The sequence below is a fragment of the Miniopterus schreibersii genome, assembly GCF_964146895.1.
Source record: "Miniopterus schreibersii genome assembly, chromosome: 6".
NCBI lineage: Eukaryota > Metazoa > Chordata > Mammalia > Chiroptera > Miniopteridae > Miniopterus > Miniopterus schreibersii.
Genome location: NC_138107.1, coordinates 67,896,875 through 67,915,427, shown reverse-complemented (window position 1 = coordinate 67,915,427; position 18,553 = coordinate 67,896,875). Strand labels below are relative to the sequence as shown.

The 18,553-nt window shown below is 36.7% G+C and overlaps 1 protein-coding gene across 4 annotated transcripts in view; it reads left to right on the top strand.

Annotated features, from left to right (window-relative positions):
• Positions 1 to 18,553, top strand: part of PTPRK (protein tyrosine phosphatase receptor type K) — a 436,319-nt gene that overhangs the window by 214,720 nt on the left and 203,046 nt on the right. For all 4 annotated transcript variants that reach the window (XM_081140405.1, XM_081140404.1, XM_081140407.1 and 1 more), the window contains exons 4-5: positions 14,744 to 14,825; positions 16,866 to 16,981. In XM_081140405.1, coding sequence (XP_080996531.1) covers positions 14,744 to 14,825; positions 16,866 to 16,981 — 198 coding nt within the window. The remainder of the gene's footprint in view (positions 1 to 14,743; positions 14,826 to 16,865; positions 16,982 to 18,553) is intronic.

Genomic DNA, 18,553 nt, shown 5'->3' with positions numbered 1-18,553 from the left:
GACTTTGAACATAATTTTTCTTTTTAAAATGATTATATTTGTGCACGAATATATATTTGCATTTTCTTCTGCCTTAATAATATATGATTGACAACTTCATAATTTATTGATGTCAGAAACTGCCCGAATTATAACATCATTCCTGTGGGAAAGCACCATCCTCTATACAGCTATCTGGGAGATGTCATTCCTAGGAAACTATCATGGCTCAAAGTAAGGACTTTCTGCTTTCGGTTAAGGATAATCGACTAGCAAGTACAATCAGCAGAAGGGAAAGTTAATTTAATTGGTTTAAAGACTTTCTTGCAGACACAGAGAATGTTAAATTGATTTTGCCTTATTACATAGAAAAATCGCAGCATGTTCATTATCCAGAAATTGCTTTCAGAGAATGTATTCCTTTCTATGTACTACACCAATGATTTTAAGAAGCTTGATAACAACCCTCCCAAATTAACATCTGTCAGGTCTTATCCCTACAACTAATGCATGTAACTAAAGAAAGATTTTGTATAAGAATACCTGACTATTTTATGTATAAAATTCTTAATACTTTGGACATCAACTATTTATATTTACTCTTTGTACTCCAACTGTGTCTCAATTTCTGTATTTCTATCAGTGACAATTTATTCTCAGAGTCTCTGGCTGGAAACTTCGTAGTTGGAACCAATTCAACTTTCATCACAACCCAAACCATGCCTTATTTTTTATGATAAAGTCAGCTCATGAATCATATTATCTTGTAATGTGTTTCATATCTGGGTAACAGTCTCTGTCCCTGCCATCACCTGGATTTCTATATGCCATTCTCCTGATTAACTGGCCTCCCAGGCATCAGTGTCTGAAGTTGGGGCCTCCTGTGAACTGATTTGGGGGAATCAGAATCTTTTGTCTGAGATTCAGGCCTCTCTAATCAGACCTTTCTCTGCTTTCATGTTAGAGGGAGTGTAACCTTCTTTTGAGCCTCTCCAGCTTCACCTGACATTTAGTTTCTCCTCCGTGTTTCAGTAGATTTATGCAGCTCTATCTGTCACAGCCCATGTCTGACACATTATAGATAGCTGCTTTTCAAAACAATTTCTCTGCTGCTGGGGACAGTTCCATGTATTCTACTTTAATCTCTTCTCCGTCTTGGCTTACACAATGCTGGGCACAAAATTAGGTGCTAAAATGTAGAACTGCCCCTTGAGCTCTTATCTCAATTTAAGTATTTACCTATTCTTGATTTACACTATGCAGTGATTTTTGTTTCACAGTTATTTGTGTCCAGAACATTGTTAGTTTTATTACTTAAAATATGATAATACCTTTTATAAATGTAATTGTGGAAATTTAGTGTTCCTTTATGCATTTTTGAATGACATGTTCACAGAATTCAGTTACAACAAAGCAATATAATTCTTATTCTAATAATGAAGAAATTTGTGAATTTAATGAATGAAGTAGTGATGTTTTTTGCTGGACAATTAGATTTCACTTTTCTCGTAAAATTGATAAACTCTTGAATTTTAGAGCTGAATTTTGAGGGTATTTTATTAAGCTTCCTTTATTTTATCAGAGAAGAAATTCCTGCCCTCTGGGACTGTTCTGGAACTAATTAGCCCTTAACGTGAGATATGAGACACTTTTTTATCACGTGGTTCTCCTGTCTGATTGTAACTGGACCAGGATATTGCTGATTGATGTAATCTCTCTGTGTGTGACATCAGAGTGATGTCTTATTGCTTATGATTTCACCTGGATCGTTTCTTTTTATAAGGATAATAGCGCAAGAAATGACTGAGGAAAATTGCATAATAGATGAACACTCACAGGTCAGCTTCAAGAGTTCATGTTTACTTTTTATCTGTGGAAATCAAGTAATAAAACTAATAATTATTCCCTTATGAAATGTTAAAAATATAGTGTTCTCTTTCCTACCAAGGTAAGGAAAGGAACTTGGAAAGCATCTCTCAGGGCAATATATTAAATCTTCTGTATTTGTTCTTAGGCTCATCCATTAACACTTTACATCTTATTTTGTCTTAAGAGAATATACAGCCAGCAAAACTCAAATAGTAAGAATAGGTTCAATATATTGCAAATATTTTACTTGAGGTGACATTTACATTTAAAGAGGGCTTAGTACTACAAATAAAGGATTGATTTAAAGTTAGATGATTCAGGTTTTCTGTACAGTAATTTAACTAGAGCCATTGTGTTTTAGAGATTGTAAAACAAATGAATTGTTAAAAATAATTTTACTGTTCACTGGGGCACAGTGATTATTGCCGAATAGTTATTTTTTTGCCTTTCTTTGATGCTGTGTTTTTCTGATTATGGACCCTGTTCCCCCAAAAAGCCTTCTAATAGTTATCTCTCTCCTTTTATAGAAACTTGAATAATGGTTCTCTCACTTTCTTTGCATTTTACGTTTGCTCTTATGTAGAAAATATGTCTTTTTGTGCTCAGTAATGGATTACCCTTGGAATTTAATGACAAATGTGGGTTAAGTCAGCATCATCAATTTAACAGGCTCCTCCTGTAATATGTTTTCCACTTTTAAAAAATTGTATCGTGAAGCAAAATGCATTTCTCTGAGGAGCAGCAGTGATTATAAGGTAATCACACACCTCTAGGGCATAAGCACAGGAAAGGTGTAGACAAATGTATCTATTCTTCAGACATGATGATTATTTCGTGTGTGAGTGCTTCCATGCCAGTCTTCCTTGCCACCACTGCCCCATTCTCCCCCTATTCTATTGGGCTAGAAGAGGAGGAATTTTTCTCATGTGCTAAAATATGATATTGGTATTTTTATGATGGCTCAGTATATATTTTGTTTGAACTGCACACTTACTGATAATCACTAGGCAATCAAATTAGTCCATTAGCTGAAGTAGTTGATATAATAAAGTAGATTTTTCTTTAGTTCTTTTGTTCATGCCCTTTCCAGTATGAATTACCAGATCTCCCCTGCCCCCCGAAATCTTCCGTTTGAACTTGTTTTCTGTTGCTACTGATAATTACGATATGCGTTCTTGTGTGTGTAGATGCATACTTTGCTTGGAATATTTAATTAAGCTAGAGGCGAACATTGTACTCAGTGTTTCAAGGACTGTATGTAGACACAGTTCCCAAGATCACAGACAAGGGAATTTTTATGTTGTTAACTGTGGATCCTGTGGGTTGTTTGGTCAATTACTTAGTATAAACTTTTCTCAAGAAGCTGTTTTGTGAATTATTGGTAGTAGTTAAATATTGAAAGAAGAGTTACACAGTTTTAAAGAGCATGGGCTTTAGGATCAAATCCAGTTATAATAAAATCCCAGCTGAATCACTTGTTATCTCTTTTCTTGTACAACTTATTTATTGTGTCTAGGCTGCAGATTTGTTCAAAATTGCCTAAGGCATTGTCTGGCAGATAAATGCTCAATGAACAGCAGGTGTTTGTTTTTCTCCATCTCCTGTGTCTTTCTCTTCATACGCTTGGTTGGGGTATGTGTGTTGGATGGGTGGGTGGGTGGGTTCAAGGTGATTGTTAGTAGCTTTGTAATAAGAAACTGGTACAAGGGCCCCCAGGCATTGTCCTGTTCCTGGGGATAATATGAGTGACTCAAGAGATTCCTGAATTAGGTCAGTATGACTCTTTCATGTCAAGACTGGAGGACTTTGCTGAGAGCTGTAGATTGTAGAAAGCCTCACTGAAGCCATGACCTTCCTTAGCAGGTCTCTTGATAGGAAATGAATGTGTTCACATATTATTACATGACCCTTTCAACTCATCCCTGTGTTTCAGAGAATAAAGAAGGGATGTGGGAGCGTTATGTAATGTTCTCAGAGTCACACGATAAGTGATGACCCTGGATTCCAGGCCAAGTTTATAATTGGGGTAGTTTAGGGTTTAGCTTTTATAGAGATAATTTAAGTAAATAAACACTCTAATTTCTTTTTTCTTGAGAAGTTAGTATTCTCTTTTTAGGTGGAGAGTTTAACACTCTTAAATAATTCACTCCTGCAATTTAAAAAAAGACCAAATTGTAGGATTTTTACAATACTAATGTTAATCAATATTTGTATTTTAACATAAGACTAAGACTCTCAATGTCATTCAATTTTGATAAAAGTCTCCTTTCAAGAGAGTATAGGACACCCAGCCGGTGTGGCTCCACTGTTGAGCATCGACCTATGATCCAGGAGATCCTCGTTCAATTCTGGGTCAGGGCACATGCCCTGGTTTCAGGCTCGATCCCCAGCAGGAGGTAGCCAATCAGTGTCTCTCTTTCATCATTGATGTTTCTATCTCTCTCCCTCTCCCTTCCTCTCTCTGAAATTAATAAAGAAATATTGAAAAAAAAAAAAAAGTATAGCTTATAATATATTTCACTATATGAACTTAATTGGTTTTAATAATTTAACCTTCAGTTTGTCTCACAGTTTGAATCTAAGGAGAAAATGTGTTTGAAGCTGGACATAGAATTGGTGCATCCACAATTTTGCATTTTAGTGTAACTTTCACCATGCTGCTTAGTTTGTCATCCATAAAATTGGGATGAAATCCAAACTTGGAAAGTAATATTTGACTGTAATAGAAAACCATACAGCATTGCATGATCCAAAAAAATGATTGTTTTTTTCATCTGCACACATGAAGAGACATTTCTCATGCTGAGTAACTCCTAGTCTTGGATTTTAGATCTAGTCATGTCACTTTTGCTTGTTGGTGCCATTAACTAATTAGTCCACCATGTAAGGGTCCAACTCAAAGCATTTCTTGACTTCTTTATATTTCTTTCTATCTATATCTATCAGTCATCTATCTATCTAGATGTATAGAGATGTCCAGATGGGCTTATTATTGGGACAACTTAGCCTATAGACTTGAGACTCATGTGGCCTTAATAAAATAATTACTTACTAACATGTTCACATGTGTGATGAAAGAGCTCAAGTTTAGTCAAACTTTGCCTTGATATTGACAGATCTGGTTATGCTACCAATTAATCACCTTAAAGCTTATTTTTCTCTATAATTAAATTTCATACGATCAACAGATTTTATATGCTGGTAGCTATTTCGTGTGATGGTACATATAGGTTGAATTACTAATTTTAATTTTCTTAATTGAGCTGCATGATTATAAATTAATGTTCTTGAGAGTCACTAAACTTTGCTAGGGAATGGACTTACTGGGTTAGTTTGAAAGCATTTTTTCAGATGTAGTTGTGCAAGTGGTCTGCTTCTACTATGTGTAAGATTGGACTGTGGGTGCTAAAATTTAAAAGGTTCTGTCTGTGGATTGCAGGAAGACAAATGGCACATCTCTAGAAGCGAGGAGAAATAGTCCTGTAATTCAGTGTCATGTTGATAGAAATAGCAACCTTAACCAGTCATCTTTTATTTTTGGCTCAGACAACTAACTATAAAATATAACCCAGATGGTGCAGCTATGATAGTAAAGATACAGAAATGACATTTTGCTGATGAATTTGCTACCCTTTGCTTCTCCACTTTCAGTGTTAAACCACATCTTTTATGGTGTAAGTTGCTCGCTTATGTATCTAAGGGCAGACTCACAGGATGAAAAATGTATTGAATGGCATTTTTCAATCTTGGGTTATTTCAGTTAACTTTTGTTTCATTTCCCTCTTCCAATTGTCTTTTTGACTTTTCCTCTGTTTTGCTAAATTCATACCCTAACATAAATTAGTCTGTGCCATGAATAGTCGGTCCTATTACAAATTATTTCTGAATGCATATTTAAAGGCATTTAGAATATAGTATTATGCTCTATCTGCCTACTTTGGAATTGGCGATGCCTCTAAAAGGTGTTGGGCATATTTTACTGTGACCAGCTAGGTGTTGGATTGAAATGAAAAAAATGAACCTTGTAAGGGTAGTTTAATGATGTGGATGTCAGATTGTTCAAAACGTTTTTTTGCATTAAAGATTAGGAATGGGGCAAATAGTGAGTATGAGGAGCCAAGAAGTGTTTCCTTGTGGTCTTCAGCATCAGGACCACTTGACACTGCCCTCTTGTCCTATTATCACTGGATGGGGTCTTAAGGCACTGCTTACGAAGAATTTGTCCCTGGAGAAGGACAGGAAAGGGAGGAAGGGGTTAAAATTTATGGAGAACCACCTAAATTGTGTGTAATCTCTTTTAATCCTCACAATGAGCCCAGAACAGAGATTTGAGTCCTGTGATGCAGAGTGCTTTTTTCTGTGCTGTGCTTTGTGTGTGTGTGCATGTGTGTGTGTGCATGTGTGTGTGTGCATATCTTCATTATCATAAAGGACTTATATCAAAACCTTTTTGAGAAAGCAGTATCTGCTTTCCCTTCACCCTCCCAAACGAATCTTAAAGCTATGGAAACCATGCAAAGAACACAAAAACTACTCTAGCATTTATTTTCTGAATATTATTTATTCTTGGTTTGTTTTGAGATTGTTTTCAGAGTTGAAAAGATTGTCTGGGTCTCACTTAGCCACATTATGGAGTTATGTTTATATACATATTAATCGACATCAATATCAATTCAAATGAAAAAGGCCATTGACAATTTTTGCAAATACAAGATTTCAGGAATGAAAATTTAAGTAATTAATGGACTATTTTAATGAACTTAAATATTCTAGCATAGGCTCTAAAAATAATTATTATTAATTCCTTTACTTAGATCTTCTAGATACTTTCAGCGATTATATTAGGGATCGTCAGTTCCCTGGACTAATTTGAAGTATAGAAATGTACTGTGCTTGCATATTCATTTTGGTGTGGAGCCTTCTGAAAACCACCTTCTCTGGGCTTTTTTTTTTTAAATACAGTCAACTTCTCAGGTTTCATTTTCTGCTTTTGATCTGTGATCCTACATTTTTACTGTTTTACTATACACTGGCATGTGCTTTGACTGATATTCTGTTGTTTATCAGGCAAACACAATATAACTCTGAAAAGGCTTGCAGCTGGATGGGTGCTGTAGTTGTTTTCATGCAAGGGTGGTATTGGTATAACTAATATTGTCACCCATGTTAGATAATGTAGCAGTTCCTCTCATCACTTAGGCAATCGGTAATGCTAAACTTCAGGATATTTTTGTCACATTGACATTTTATTCAAGAATACTTGCCTATACTATACATAGAATTTGCATTCCAAAATCAACTTAAGTCACTAGTATATTATTATAAGTTTTTGTGGATAAATAGACAGGGCTGTGTGTGTGTGTGCATGCACATGTGTATTGTGTGTTGTGTATGCAAAAGAAGGAAAGAAAGCTGCTCAAGAGTGGCTTCTGTTGAGTGGCAGACCTTGTTACTATACAGAAAGCCTCCATGTACTGAGGTCAGAGTCTGATTTTAGAATCTCTGGAACCCTAATTACTCTCTGAAGACTGCAAAGTCCTAAGGTTAAGTCTTGACAGGACTGGTCCTAAGGAACTGGCCATATTTAATCTTAGCATGTCTTAAGAAAAATAACTGATTTTGAATTCTTATGCACCTGTAAGTCACAGAGGTGCACGGATAGCCAAAATGTGAAATACGTAAGGGTTTTAAGTGAAGAATCAGGTTCATCTTTATTATATATCTTAACTGCCTTCAATGCTTGGCATGTAATTAGAATCCCATAATTACTCTTGTGAGCAGTTTCAAAGCCAAAGAACGTACCAGTATTTCCCTTGCTTACATATTTTATCTGTGCACCTTTTGCAACTGCAGGCATTTATCGCCTTCAGGAACTAAATAAAGAAGTAATCAGCCAGTAGGCAAGAATGCGTTCATTCCAGGGCCTCTACTGAAGGCATTTTCACATGTTAGACTCTTAGAACTCAACTGTTGCTGAGTCAGTAAGCAAGCCAGCCCAGCATGCAGGGTCTGACAGGGAGAGGCTCCCTCTCTAGCCCCCCGTTGAGGAGCAGAACTCCAGGCTGGCAGTACCCACGAGAGGGGCTGTAGGGGGTGACGCGCCTGCCAGCTCGGCACTGGACTTTCGTAACACCTGCCAGTTATGTGTATGTTCATCTCTAAGTATGAACAGAAATAGAATATTTTCACATTTGAAAATAAATTAGTTTCTAGATTTTGAAGTTTCTACGTAGAAATCTGACTTATTCAATACAAGCTCTTCTGCAGGCCAAAGCAGAAATGTATTCCTTACAGCATTAACTGTGCAAGGGAAGTAATTATATTTTCATGATTTCTAAATTAGCTTGGGAAAATTATCTGGAACTTTCTCAAGGGAGAGTTATTATGTCAACAAAATTTTTTGAGTTAGGTAAAGGTGAACTAAATGAATACTTCATTCCATGCTTTCCCTTGAGGCAAAACTATTAACCAGAATGCAGTGATATTTACCTAGTATGTTCTCTAACATATTAGAACTCCTTCTAGCTCCAGCTTGCAATAGGGGCTTGTGGTTCACTGATGCTGTGCCGAGTAAGACCAGTCACTGCCCTCAAAAGACCTTATATTTCAGTAGAGGGGGACAGACTTTAAAATTTTATTTATACAGCCAACTATAATTTTAATCACGCTCTGTTTGTGACTCTAGCCTGAGGACACTCCTTACAAAGCAGTCTCTAAAAGAGCAGATATTAATTCCCAAGTCACTGAGGATCAGGCCCATGGATAGGAAACACGCCACGCCACCGTCCCCATTACTGCGCGGCCTTCCTCCGGGCCCCAGGCCGTTTTCTCCTGTTCAGTGTAAACTTTAGTGCTAGTGGCTCCCTCCGTTTCTAAGGCTCACCGTCCCCCAGGTGACTTCAGGATCTTTGTGGAAAGCCCCCTGTTAGTCCCTTCACCTCCCTTTCCCCTAAGTCACCTTCCTTATTTTACCTTTTCGCCCACAGCCCCCTACCTGATTGTAAGCCAATGCTCTGGTTAGGCAGATCTCGGAATATTTCGCAAGTGTTCTCGCTTTACATGTAATCATCTCGCTTTCTGACTTCACATCAATTCACCCTCCCCTGCGTTCATTTCACGGGTACCGCCCATCACCCGCGGGGAGCGCCGCTCTTCAAACGTTCTTTTGCCAGTTCATCAACTTGCTTGACTTATTGAAATTTGATTTCATTTTAATTTTTTTTTTTACATCTACCATTTCTATAAAATTATTGCTTTTTTTTCTTTACTGTCTACTTTTTATGTGCTTAAAACCAAGCAAATTATACTATGTTAAAAAGTAATCATGGTTCATGATAGGTTGGGATCACTAGAAATTCATGGTCATCAGCTTTAGGTGTGCTCGCAGTGCTCCTGGATATCCTACCACATTTTCCTGTTTAACTTTTCTTTCTCTTTCCCCTTTTTATCCCACTAACTTTTTATCTCTTCAAACTCCAAACACCACTCCTTTTTATGAGCCCATCCTTTATAGCTGAGAAAATTGAGGCCATATAATAGAAACTCTCTTATCTGACAATTCTACAAACTTACTTACATCTCCTCCATTCATACACTCCTCCTTTCCTCAAGATGTACGTATGTGTGTATATGTACAGCCCCTTCTGTGACCTATGATTTGGGTCCTGTACTAGTCTATCTCACACTAAGTTACTATTTCTCTTTCATGTATGCTCAAAACTCCCCTATCGAATGGAATCATCCTCATCAACCTATAAACATTTAAGTGTTTCCCACCTTAAAAAGTAATAACAAAATTTTGAATTCTTCTCTTGATCCCATATCTTCTTTCATCTTTGGTTAAATTTCTCTCCCAATTTAGACAGACTTCCTGTGGGAGTTATTATACGTGTTGCCACTCCTCTGCTCTTCATCATTATCCAGTGTGGTTTTCACTTTTTTTTTAAATATATATTTTTATTGATTTCAGAGAGAGGAAGGGGGAGGGAGAGAGACAGAAACATCAATGATGAGAGAGTCATTGATCGTCTGCCCCCTGCATGCCCCCGACTGGGGATCGAGCCCGCAACCCAGGCATGTGCCCTGACTGGGAATCGAACCCCAATCTCCTGGATCCTAGGTCAATGCTCGACCACTGAGCCATGCCTGGCCAGGCTGGTTTTCACTTTTGTTACTTCATACAGAGGGTTCTTCCTTTGCTCCCTTTTAATCACCATGGCACATAGAGGTATTTTTTTCTAAATTTATTGAGATACAATTGATATATAACATTGTGTAAGCTTAAGGTGTTCAGTGTGGTGATATGATACACATGTATTTCAAAATGATTACCATAATAGTGCCATTTAAACCTTCCATTACATCACTTAATTACCATTTCTTTCTTGTGGTAAGAACACTTAAGATCTACTCTCATAGCAACTTTCAACTGTGAAATACAGTGTTGTTAAATATAATCACCATGCTGTACATTAGATCCCTAGAACTTATTGATCTTATGACTGGAAATTTGTATTCTTTGGTATGACATCACTTAAATGTGGAATCTAAAAAAAAACTGAACTCATAAAAACAGAGACTAGAATGGTGGTTACCATTACCAGGGTCAGGAGGTTGGGGAAAACGGGCAGATGTTCACCAAAAAGTACAAACTTCCAGTTATAAGATGTATAAAGGTATTTTTCATTTCATTTTATCTGGTGTTTGAATAGCCTTTGGCCCTGACCTGTCTTACACTTCAGATGTCCTTCTACTGGTTTTTGTGTCACCAGGCACCTCCATTTCCCTTTTGTATCTCTACACACTTTTTTTGCCCCAATCCCCCGTGTCCTTTTGCAGGCTTGTCTTCCTTTATCCTGTCTAGGTAGAAGGTATGGCAAAAGGGGTGAAGGATGGGTCCTTGAGAACCTGATGTTTAGAGTTTACGTGAGAGAGAGAGATAAGTCCATTATGTTTAATGATGTTGACATACTTTCGTTCACATATATTAGGTATTTTGTGTCTTTGTATGTATGTGTGTGTATGTGATTCGTGGTGGTTATGATTCAGCTGGCATCTGTTGAATGTCTACTCTGTGCCAGGTACTATCAATAAGCTCTGAGGACACAGAGCTGAGTTAACTATAGTTTCTGACTTGGAGACCTCATAGACTGTAATAAGAGATGTAGACATGGATGGAATTACTATTTTATTATTATCAAAATTTGGGCATGCATATTTAGAAATAGGTTTTGGTTTTTATATATGTATTCTTTGAAGGAAAATGTGTAATTTACTTAGAACTTTACATTAGCAATGCTCAATGTTTAAAAATTCTAACCACAAAAACACAATTCAAGGAGGTTTATGGGAATAAAATACCAGTTTTCTATGTTTTTTGTTTTTGTTTGTTTGGTTTTTCCAATTTGGAGTCAGGAGGTTAAGTTTTTTTTTTGTTTATTTTTTATTTTTTTATTTTTTTAAAAATATATCTTTATTGATTTCAGAGAGAGGAAAGGAGAGGGAGAGAGGGAGATAGAAACATCAATGATTTGAGAGTCATTGATTGGCTGCAGCCCACAACCTGAGCATGTGCCCTGACCGGGAATCGAACCCCGATCGCCTGGATCCTAGGTCGACGCTCAACCCCTGAGCCACGCCCGGCCGGGCAGGAGGTTAAGTTTTTGATGAGAGAGAGGGAACAGGGAGAAATTTCATCTTAGTATATTTGTCAGTTATGACTGTTTTCCATGATGTCAATGATGCCCCTTAATGTAGAGTACTTACTGTGTGCCCGGAGCTCTACTAAATGGTTCCTGTGTATTATCTCATTTAATCCTTCCTGAAACCATGAGCTGGATACTATCGTTTCTTTTTATAGAAAAAGAAACTGAGGTTTTGATTTTACATAAAGTCACATGAGCAATTTTACATATACATTAAGTTACACTTAATGAATATGAACAAGATGTATATCAGACTTTGGATGCAACACTGATTTTAACATTATGATATGTTGAAAGCAAATTAAGTGCAAATTTTTTCCAGATATTTTTAATGTCTATAATACCTTGTACTACATGATATTTCATGTGTCATTTAATCATTTCACATATGCCATTCAGTCTTCACAAAAAACCATGATATAGGCAAGGCCAATAACACTCAGCTGAAGGTACAAATACACAGTTAAATAAATTACTTGGGCTACATGTGGTAGTGGACCAACAACGAGATCCCAGGCTTCCTGACTTTGCATTCAACTTTCCGTTATAGCAGGCACTCCTCTGCATTAATTCAATTTACCAAAGGGTAAAGTTACTCTTGTTGTTTAGGGTTTGCACCCCCTACCCCCCCCAATTTAACTCTACTTCACTTATTTAGTTAATAATCCAAGAATGTTGCTAGACTAGCAGAAATTTGATTGGAATCATCACCTTCAGTATTTCAGGTAATGGAGTGGAGTGAAAACAGCATAAAAAGCGGAGCCCATTCGTTCCGTCCCCAGGCCCGCCTCCTGGATGGGTTCAAGTTGACATCTGGCGTGGCTTTCGCTGCTCTTTCTCCCGGGAAGCCCTGGTGGACTACTTGACACCAAGCATTAGATCTGACCTGAGCATTAGCCCAGGCAAGCTCTGTGTAATTAAGCTGTTCGGATTTGTTTCCCCTGACTGGACAGAAGAGCCTTACAAGGTGAGGGCTCTGTTCAAGTGATAAAGCTGATTAGATCCGTAGCAGTAAAGGAATCTGATCTTAGAAATTTCCTCCAGCTCTCGTTAATGAGGCAAAGACAGCACTTAGCAGTTAAAATGAGGTCACTAAGAAAGAGAACCTTTTTTTTTTTTTCTTTAATAAAGAAACACTTCTTTTAAATCAAGGCCTAAATTTATTGTCCAGAATAAAGCTCTATTTAAAAGAACAAATAAACTTTTTTCTCAAGGGTGTAGTAATCATGTTTAAACATCACTTATGTGGATGGAGCAGAGGAAGTTAAACAGTTTGAGAAAGTAAAACTAAGATAAGCCTAGAAATTAAAATAATTTAATGAATGCTGACTAAAAACCGAAATAACTAGCAATGGTTAATTATACAGGCGTGTGGTCTGTTCATAAGAATGTTTTGTTTTGTTTTTTTAACGGTTTCTCACTCTTTCTTTCAATGCCTTCCCTTTCCTTGAACTACGTTCAAGCAAATAAAGCATTTTCCTGGAATACACTTTACCCGTCTTACATAGCAACAGTGTTGATAGCTGTAACTTTTGGTTTATATAGATAGCACTTTTACATATGGTAGTATTTAATCCTCATAAAAGATGTTAATGAAAGCTGCATTATATCTATATTATGGAGTTGGGACTTGGCTCTGAATGGTTATGTGATTTGCTCAAGAATTCGTAAACAGGAGAGTTGGGAGTCAAATACAAGTTTTCTCACCCCCAAGAATGTGGCCTGACTACCACAGTTGCTTTAAGTTATACAGTGTTTAAAGTCTGAGTCCCTCCTCTATTTCTTGCTAAGCCTTTGTTCCAGTATTTAAGAAGTAACATTATAATTGTCTTCATATCAAATAAATTTCTATGAACTGTAAATCATATGTATACACAGACATATATTTCTGTTCATAGATTAGTTATCCTTTCACCATGAAGCATTTCTCTTCCCCTAAAGACTTCATTCTCCTACCTCTCAGCTTCAACTTACTCCAGTGAAATCAGTGGTCGTCAGAATGAATGGAAGTGAATGAGTGGGAAATGCATCACCCACCGAGCCTAAAGTGTGTGTCCTCTTGTCAACGTGTGTGTCCTCTTGTCATCGGCTTTTGGGTAGATATAGAAGTATGTTATCAGGATGGGAAGGCTGTCATACTGATGATATTGCTATTTAGTCAATATAATACCTAATTAGTGTGCTATTTAAAATGACATTACTTTTTAAAATTTAAATTTTATACCGCAAAAGGAAATGTAAAGCCTATTTAAAGGAAATGTTCTCACTGGGTTTACTTCTTTATGCTGAGAGGCAGTGTAGTGAAGTTGATGGAAGAGTGCAACCGAGAGGTAGGTTAGCTAGGGTCCATCCCTGAACCCACCACTTGTTAGTTGTTAGACTTTGGTCCAGTTACTTAACTTTTCTTTAAATTGAGTATAAAAATAATACCTACCTCATATGATTGTAGTGAGGATTAAATGTGTGTGGGGGGGGTGTGTTGGGAAACAGCAGATGCTCACGTGAATGTGCATGCTAGTTTAGGACAGTCTCTTGTACATAGTAAGGGCAATAAATAGTCATTAGTATCAGCCGTCAATCAATATTCTGCTTTTCCACCATTGTAAAACTGTCAAAAAGTTACCAGAGAACTCATAATTCTAGTTTTTCTTGACCTCTCTCCAGTATTTCATATTTTTTTACCACCGCCTACATCTTTTTTGAAAATCAAGAGTCACAAATTTCCAGTTTGTTGTTCTGTTCTCGTACAACAGCAGTAAGCTTCACTGTTTTCACTTTCTCCCACCAGAGGCCCTAACTCTGTGCTGAGCTAGAGCCACAGCCTAATCCCAGAACTGGCAAATATTCTCATGGGGAAGGAGACGTGGCTGGAGATTGATCGTGGGGGCATAGGGGAGAGACCGCCCTCCTCAAATCTGTGTTCGTATAGATGCCATTGTTTATGCAGATATCTGATGCTTTAATAGTAGTTTCTTAAAAAATTTAATGAGAGCTGCTGACTCAGTAATTTAATGGCTCTTCAAAAAAAATTTTGTTTCCTTGTAGAAGGTTTAGGAAATTACAAGACAACTTTTTAATTCTTATTGGACAAAAATCAAATTAAGTTTTCTTAAGCATTTTATAGCTATACTTCTGCTGGGAAAATCCCTTATAAGTGATTGTTGTAAATGTTTTCTATTTTTTCCTGACAGGTAATATTTGAAGCCGAAGTCTCAGGAGGGAGAAGTGGTTATATCGCCATTGATGACATCCAAGTATTGAGCTATCCTTGTGGTAGGTTGTGATTAAGAATTGTATATTTTTATGTTCTTTAACCACTTGTCTTATATTGGCAGTGACTGTGGATTATTTACCACTTGTCTCTTTTGTTGTTGTTACTCCTGGCCTCCTGTTCAGTTTTAAAAGAATGCTGAAATATTTCTAGAGGTTTTGAATCAAATATTTTTCAGACCTGTAACTAATTGTATACATATTAAAGGATTATTTTAATTAATTACTGAGAACCAAATACAAATGTAAATGAAACTCTAAATAAGACTTGTTCTGTCTTTTGGTATTAAATTTCCTTAGAAAGCAAACAACAATAGTAAATCAGAGTTCACCCAAAAGGAAAATAGAAAAGAAGCCTCACTAACTTATGTGATCTCCTGAGTTGAACTTTGAAGTGAAGAGAATAAATTAGTTCACATTCCAAAATTAGAACTAATATTTTTATGTCTTCATAAATATCTGGTTAATCCTTATTAAAGTACAAAACAATAGAAAGCCAATAAAACAAGAAACTCCTTTTACTAATACATGGTTTTGTTATGTTACATGCACACTGGTTGGTCTTCAAATGGTGTAACTAAATTTGTGTTTACATTGCATTCCCTGAAAGACAATTATTACATGCATTCAGTAGAGCCAGACATAAAACAGCTGGTATAAATTCAAACTTAACCTGTATTTCCCAGCAGCAGCATTTGTTAGGGCCCATGAATTCTAGATGATCTGTTGAGTAATCCTCCTGGCAGAAATTCTCTAGTACATCGGAGCACCTTGTAGAGTTCCAGGGGTCAAGGCTTGTGCTCCTGGTGAGTGGTTGTGAAACCTTAATTTGCACCAGACTCCCCTGTGGAGCAGGGCAAACCCCAGATTGCTTGGCCCTGCTCCTGTTCTGATTTGTAGGTCTGGTGGCGCCTCAGAATTTGTATTTCTGATTAAGCTCCCAAGTGATGCTGATGCTGCTGGCCTGCAGTTCACCATTTGAGGACCACTGTTCTAGGTCATGTTCTAGTTCAAGTACCCCTTTTTCTGAAGTGCCCACTGAGATGGGCTCCGGAAAAAGATGTGGCGGTCAAGATTCAAATGATTTATACATGTTCCAAGAAAAAGAATAGAATTATCACACTCAAAATTCAAGTTGGTTCACTAAATTCTTTCAGTCCGTTACTAAATGAAGATGATGTTTCCACTCTTCTTTCACACTTTTTGGAAAAGAGATGTTAAAGAAAAGCTTTCATGAGTAAGATAATAAAAAATTCTGAATTGAGTACCACAGCAGTTTCATTGTGAAATGGCCCTCTACTGAGGCTTAGCTTTTCTTGTTTATATTTCCTTTCCTTTAGAAACATGAATAGGCTTCAGTTTTAAAAGGTAATTATAGAGAACACTTATTTGATAGGCACATAATTCATGTGTAGTATATTTTGACTGCACTCATCACTTTTTGTTGCTCTAATATTTCTCTTGGGTAACTTTCTTAGGAATGTAAAGGAATAGGAAGTGGGTTTAACAATAGTTAGGCTGATATTCTGTTTGAGAGACACACAAATATTCCCTTGCTCATTGAAGTACTTGCTAGAAGATTAAATCTATTGAAATAATTTACAAAAGGATCTAACTACTTAAAGTGTAGCTTAATAGTTCAACAGTCGGATGTGTCAGTATTTCAGATATTATTATGTGTCTTCATTATGTTTCCGTATGCTCTGCCCTGTGCCTACTTGATCTCTTTTGCTTGCTTTGATGTTTAACTGTTTTATTAATACCCATATGCGACAGCCTTCTGCACTAACTGTTGAGTGTTCACTATATAGAACAACACTCTAGCAGCTGGGGAGCAATAGGCAACAGAGCTATTGAGGAAAAGATCCCTGAGGGTGAGAGAAGAAGGGGTGTCTTCCAGTGCAAAGAAAATTCAATTTTCTTCCTTATGATATGAGTCTTGGCCAAAGGTAAAAGGACTAACAACATTATTATCTTGGGAAAAAGCAACATGGCGTGTCTTCTCCATGTTAAAACAATCATTTTTTTTTCCTGCCTTCACAGATAAATCTCCTCATTTCCTCCGTCTGGGGGATGTAGAGGTCAATGCAGGACAGAACGCTACATTTCAGTGTATTGCAACAGGGAGAGATGCTGTGCATAACAAGCTATGGCTGCAGGTAAGCCCCGGTTGGCAGCTGAGCTATAAAAAATCACAAATGTACTGTTTGGGGTGTGTGTGTGTGTGTGAGAGAGAGAGAGAGAGAGTTGGTTTTAGTTTTGATGTAATTGGCTTCAGATTCGTTGAAAGGTATTTGGATTAGTGTCTAAGGAAACCTAATGATTCTCGAATGTTACATACAAACTGTAAAAATAATTTTTCTAGATCCATTATATATATACAAAGGACCATAATGAAAATTTTCCCATTTAATATTTTGAAATCTCAACTAACAAGAACATAGTACTTAAGTAGGAACTGTCATACTCAGATACATTTTTAGTAAGTAGTTTAAGAAACTTTTTGAATTATTTCTGGAAGTATGAATTGGAAGAGAGCCAATTAATTTCCCCCCAGAATTTTTGTACATAAAATCACAGATCCAGTGTGAAAACAGTTGCATTGCATATATTAAATCCTCAATAAGTATGTATTTAATGAATTGCAATTTAGCATGCATGTTGGGCAAACATAAATGGTGCATCTAAAGAGCTTTAAAAGAATCAGACAAAACAATAGACTAAGAAATGTGCCATGTTTTCAGATAATTATTTGTCAATCCTGGGGAAGTGGGAGTAGTAAGGGCGGTGGGTGGGAAGGAGCTAAGAGCAGTTCCAAAGCCTGTTGAACAAAATATTTGAAGCTAAAATGTAAGTAATAATATTCTCTAAGCACATTTATCATTATTTTATTTTTATCTGCATCAGAATGAGGAAAGAGATTTAATTAGTTGCGATTTTAAATTCCTGAGAATGCCAGTAGAGACCAAAGAGAAATTATTGTAAAATTAGCTTAGTTTCTTGAACACAGACATCAGCATGTATTTTACTGTATTTTTAGAGAGGTGAAATTAGTGTTGAGGATAATCAGTAGTTTGCAGGTGGTTTGGGTAATGATTAAAATAAATGATTTTTAAAATCATACCTAGTATAATGCCTGATATTTTACTAGATGTTTAAAATGTGTTATTTCATCTAATTCCCATGATACAGTTGGATAACAGATGTACTTTATATACATCTAATTATTACTACTTTTATAATTTATTGGATTTGCAGGTATTAGGATATCCTTCTGAATATGTGAACAGGAAATGAAGCCCCTCCTTTTTTTCTGATTATTTCCCCTAAAGATATTAAACTATAAGATAATTATTCCTGGAGAGCAAACTGTAAAATATGCAACTTGTTTTATCAACTAAACATGTCAGAATCCTTCTTAATTTTCTCCCTCTTAGTCTAAGTAAGAGTTTTAAAAATACTTTTAGACATATTTTGTAATTATTTTGCTAATTATTTTTCATTTAGGTAGAAACATTAGTTGGCCTCTGACTTCAGTTGTGGTCCAGATAGTCTTGCCTCGGAGAACTAGAGGCTCTGCAGTCAGCCCCTGGTTTTATGCCCCAGGATTTAATGTGACATAGAAATGAAAAGGGTTTTGTGTACTCAGACACCAGCTGCCTTCTCGCAACAAAGAGTTCCTGGCCCTGCTCCTCTGAGTGGGTTGCTGTCAAAATACTGCTCATTTTTTG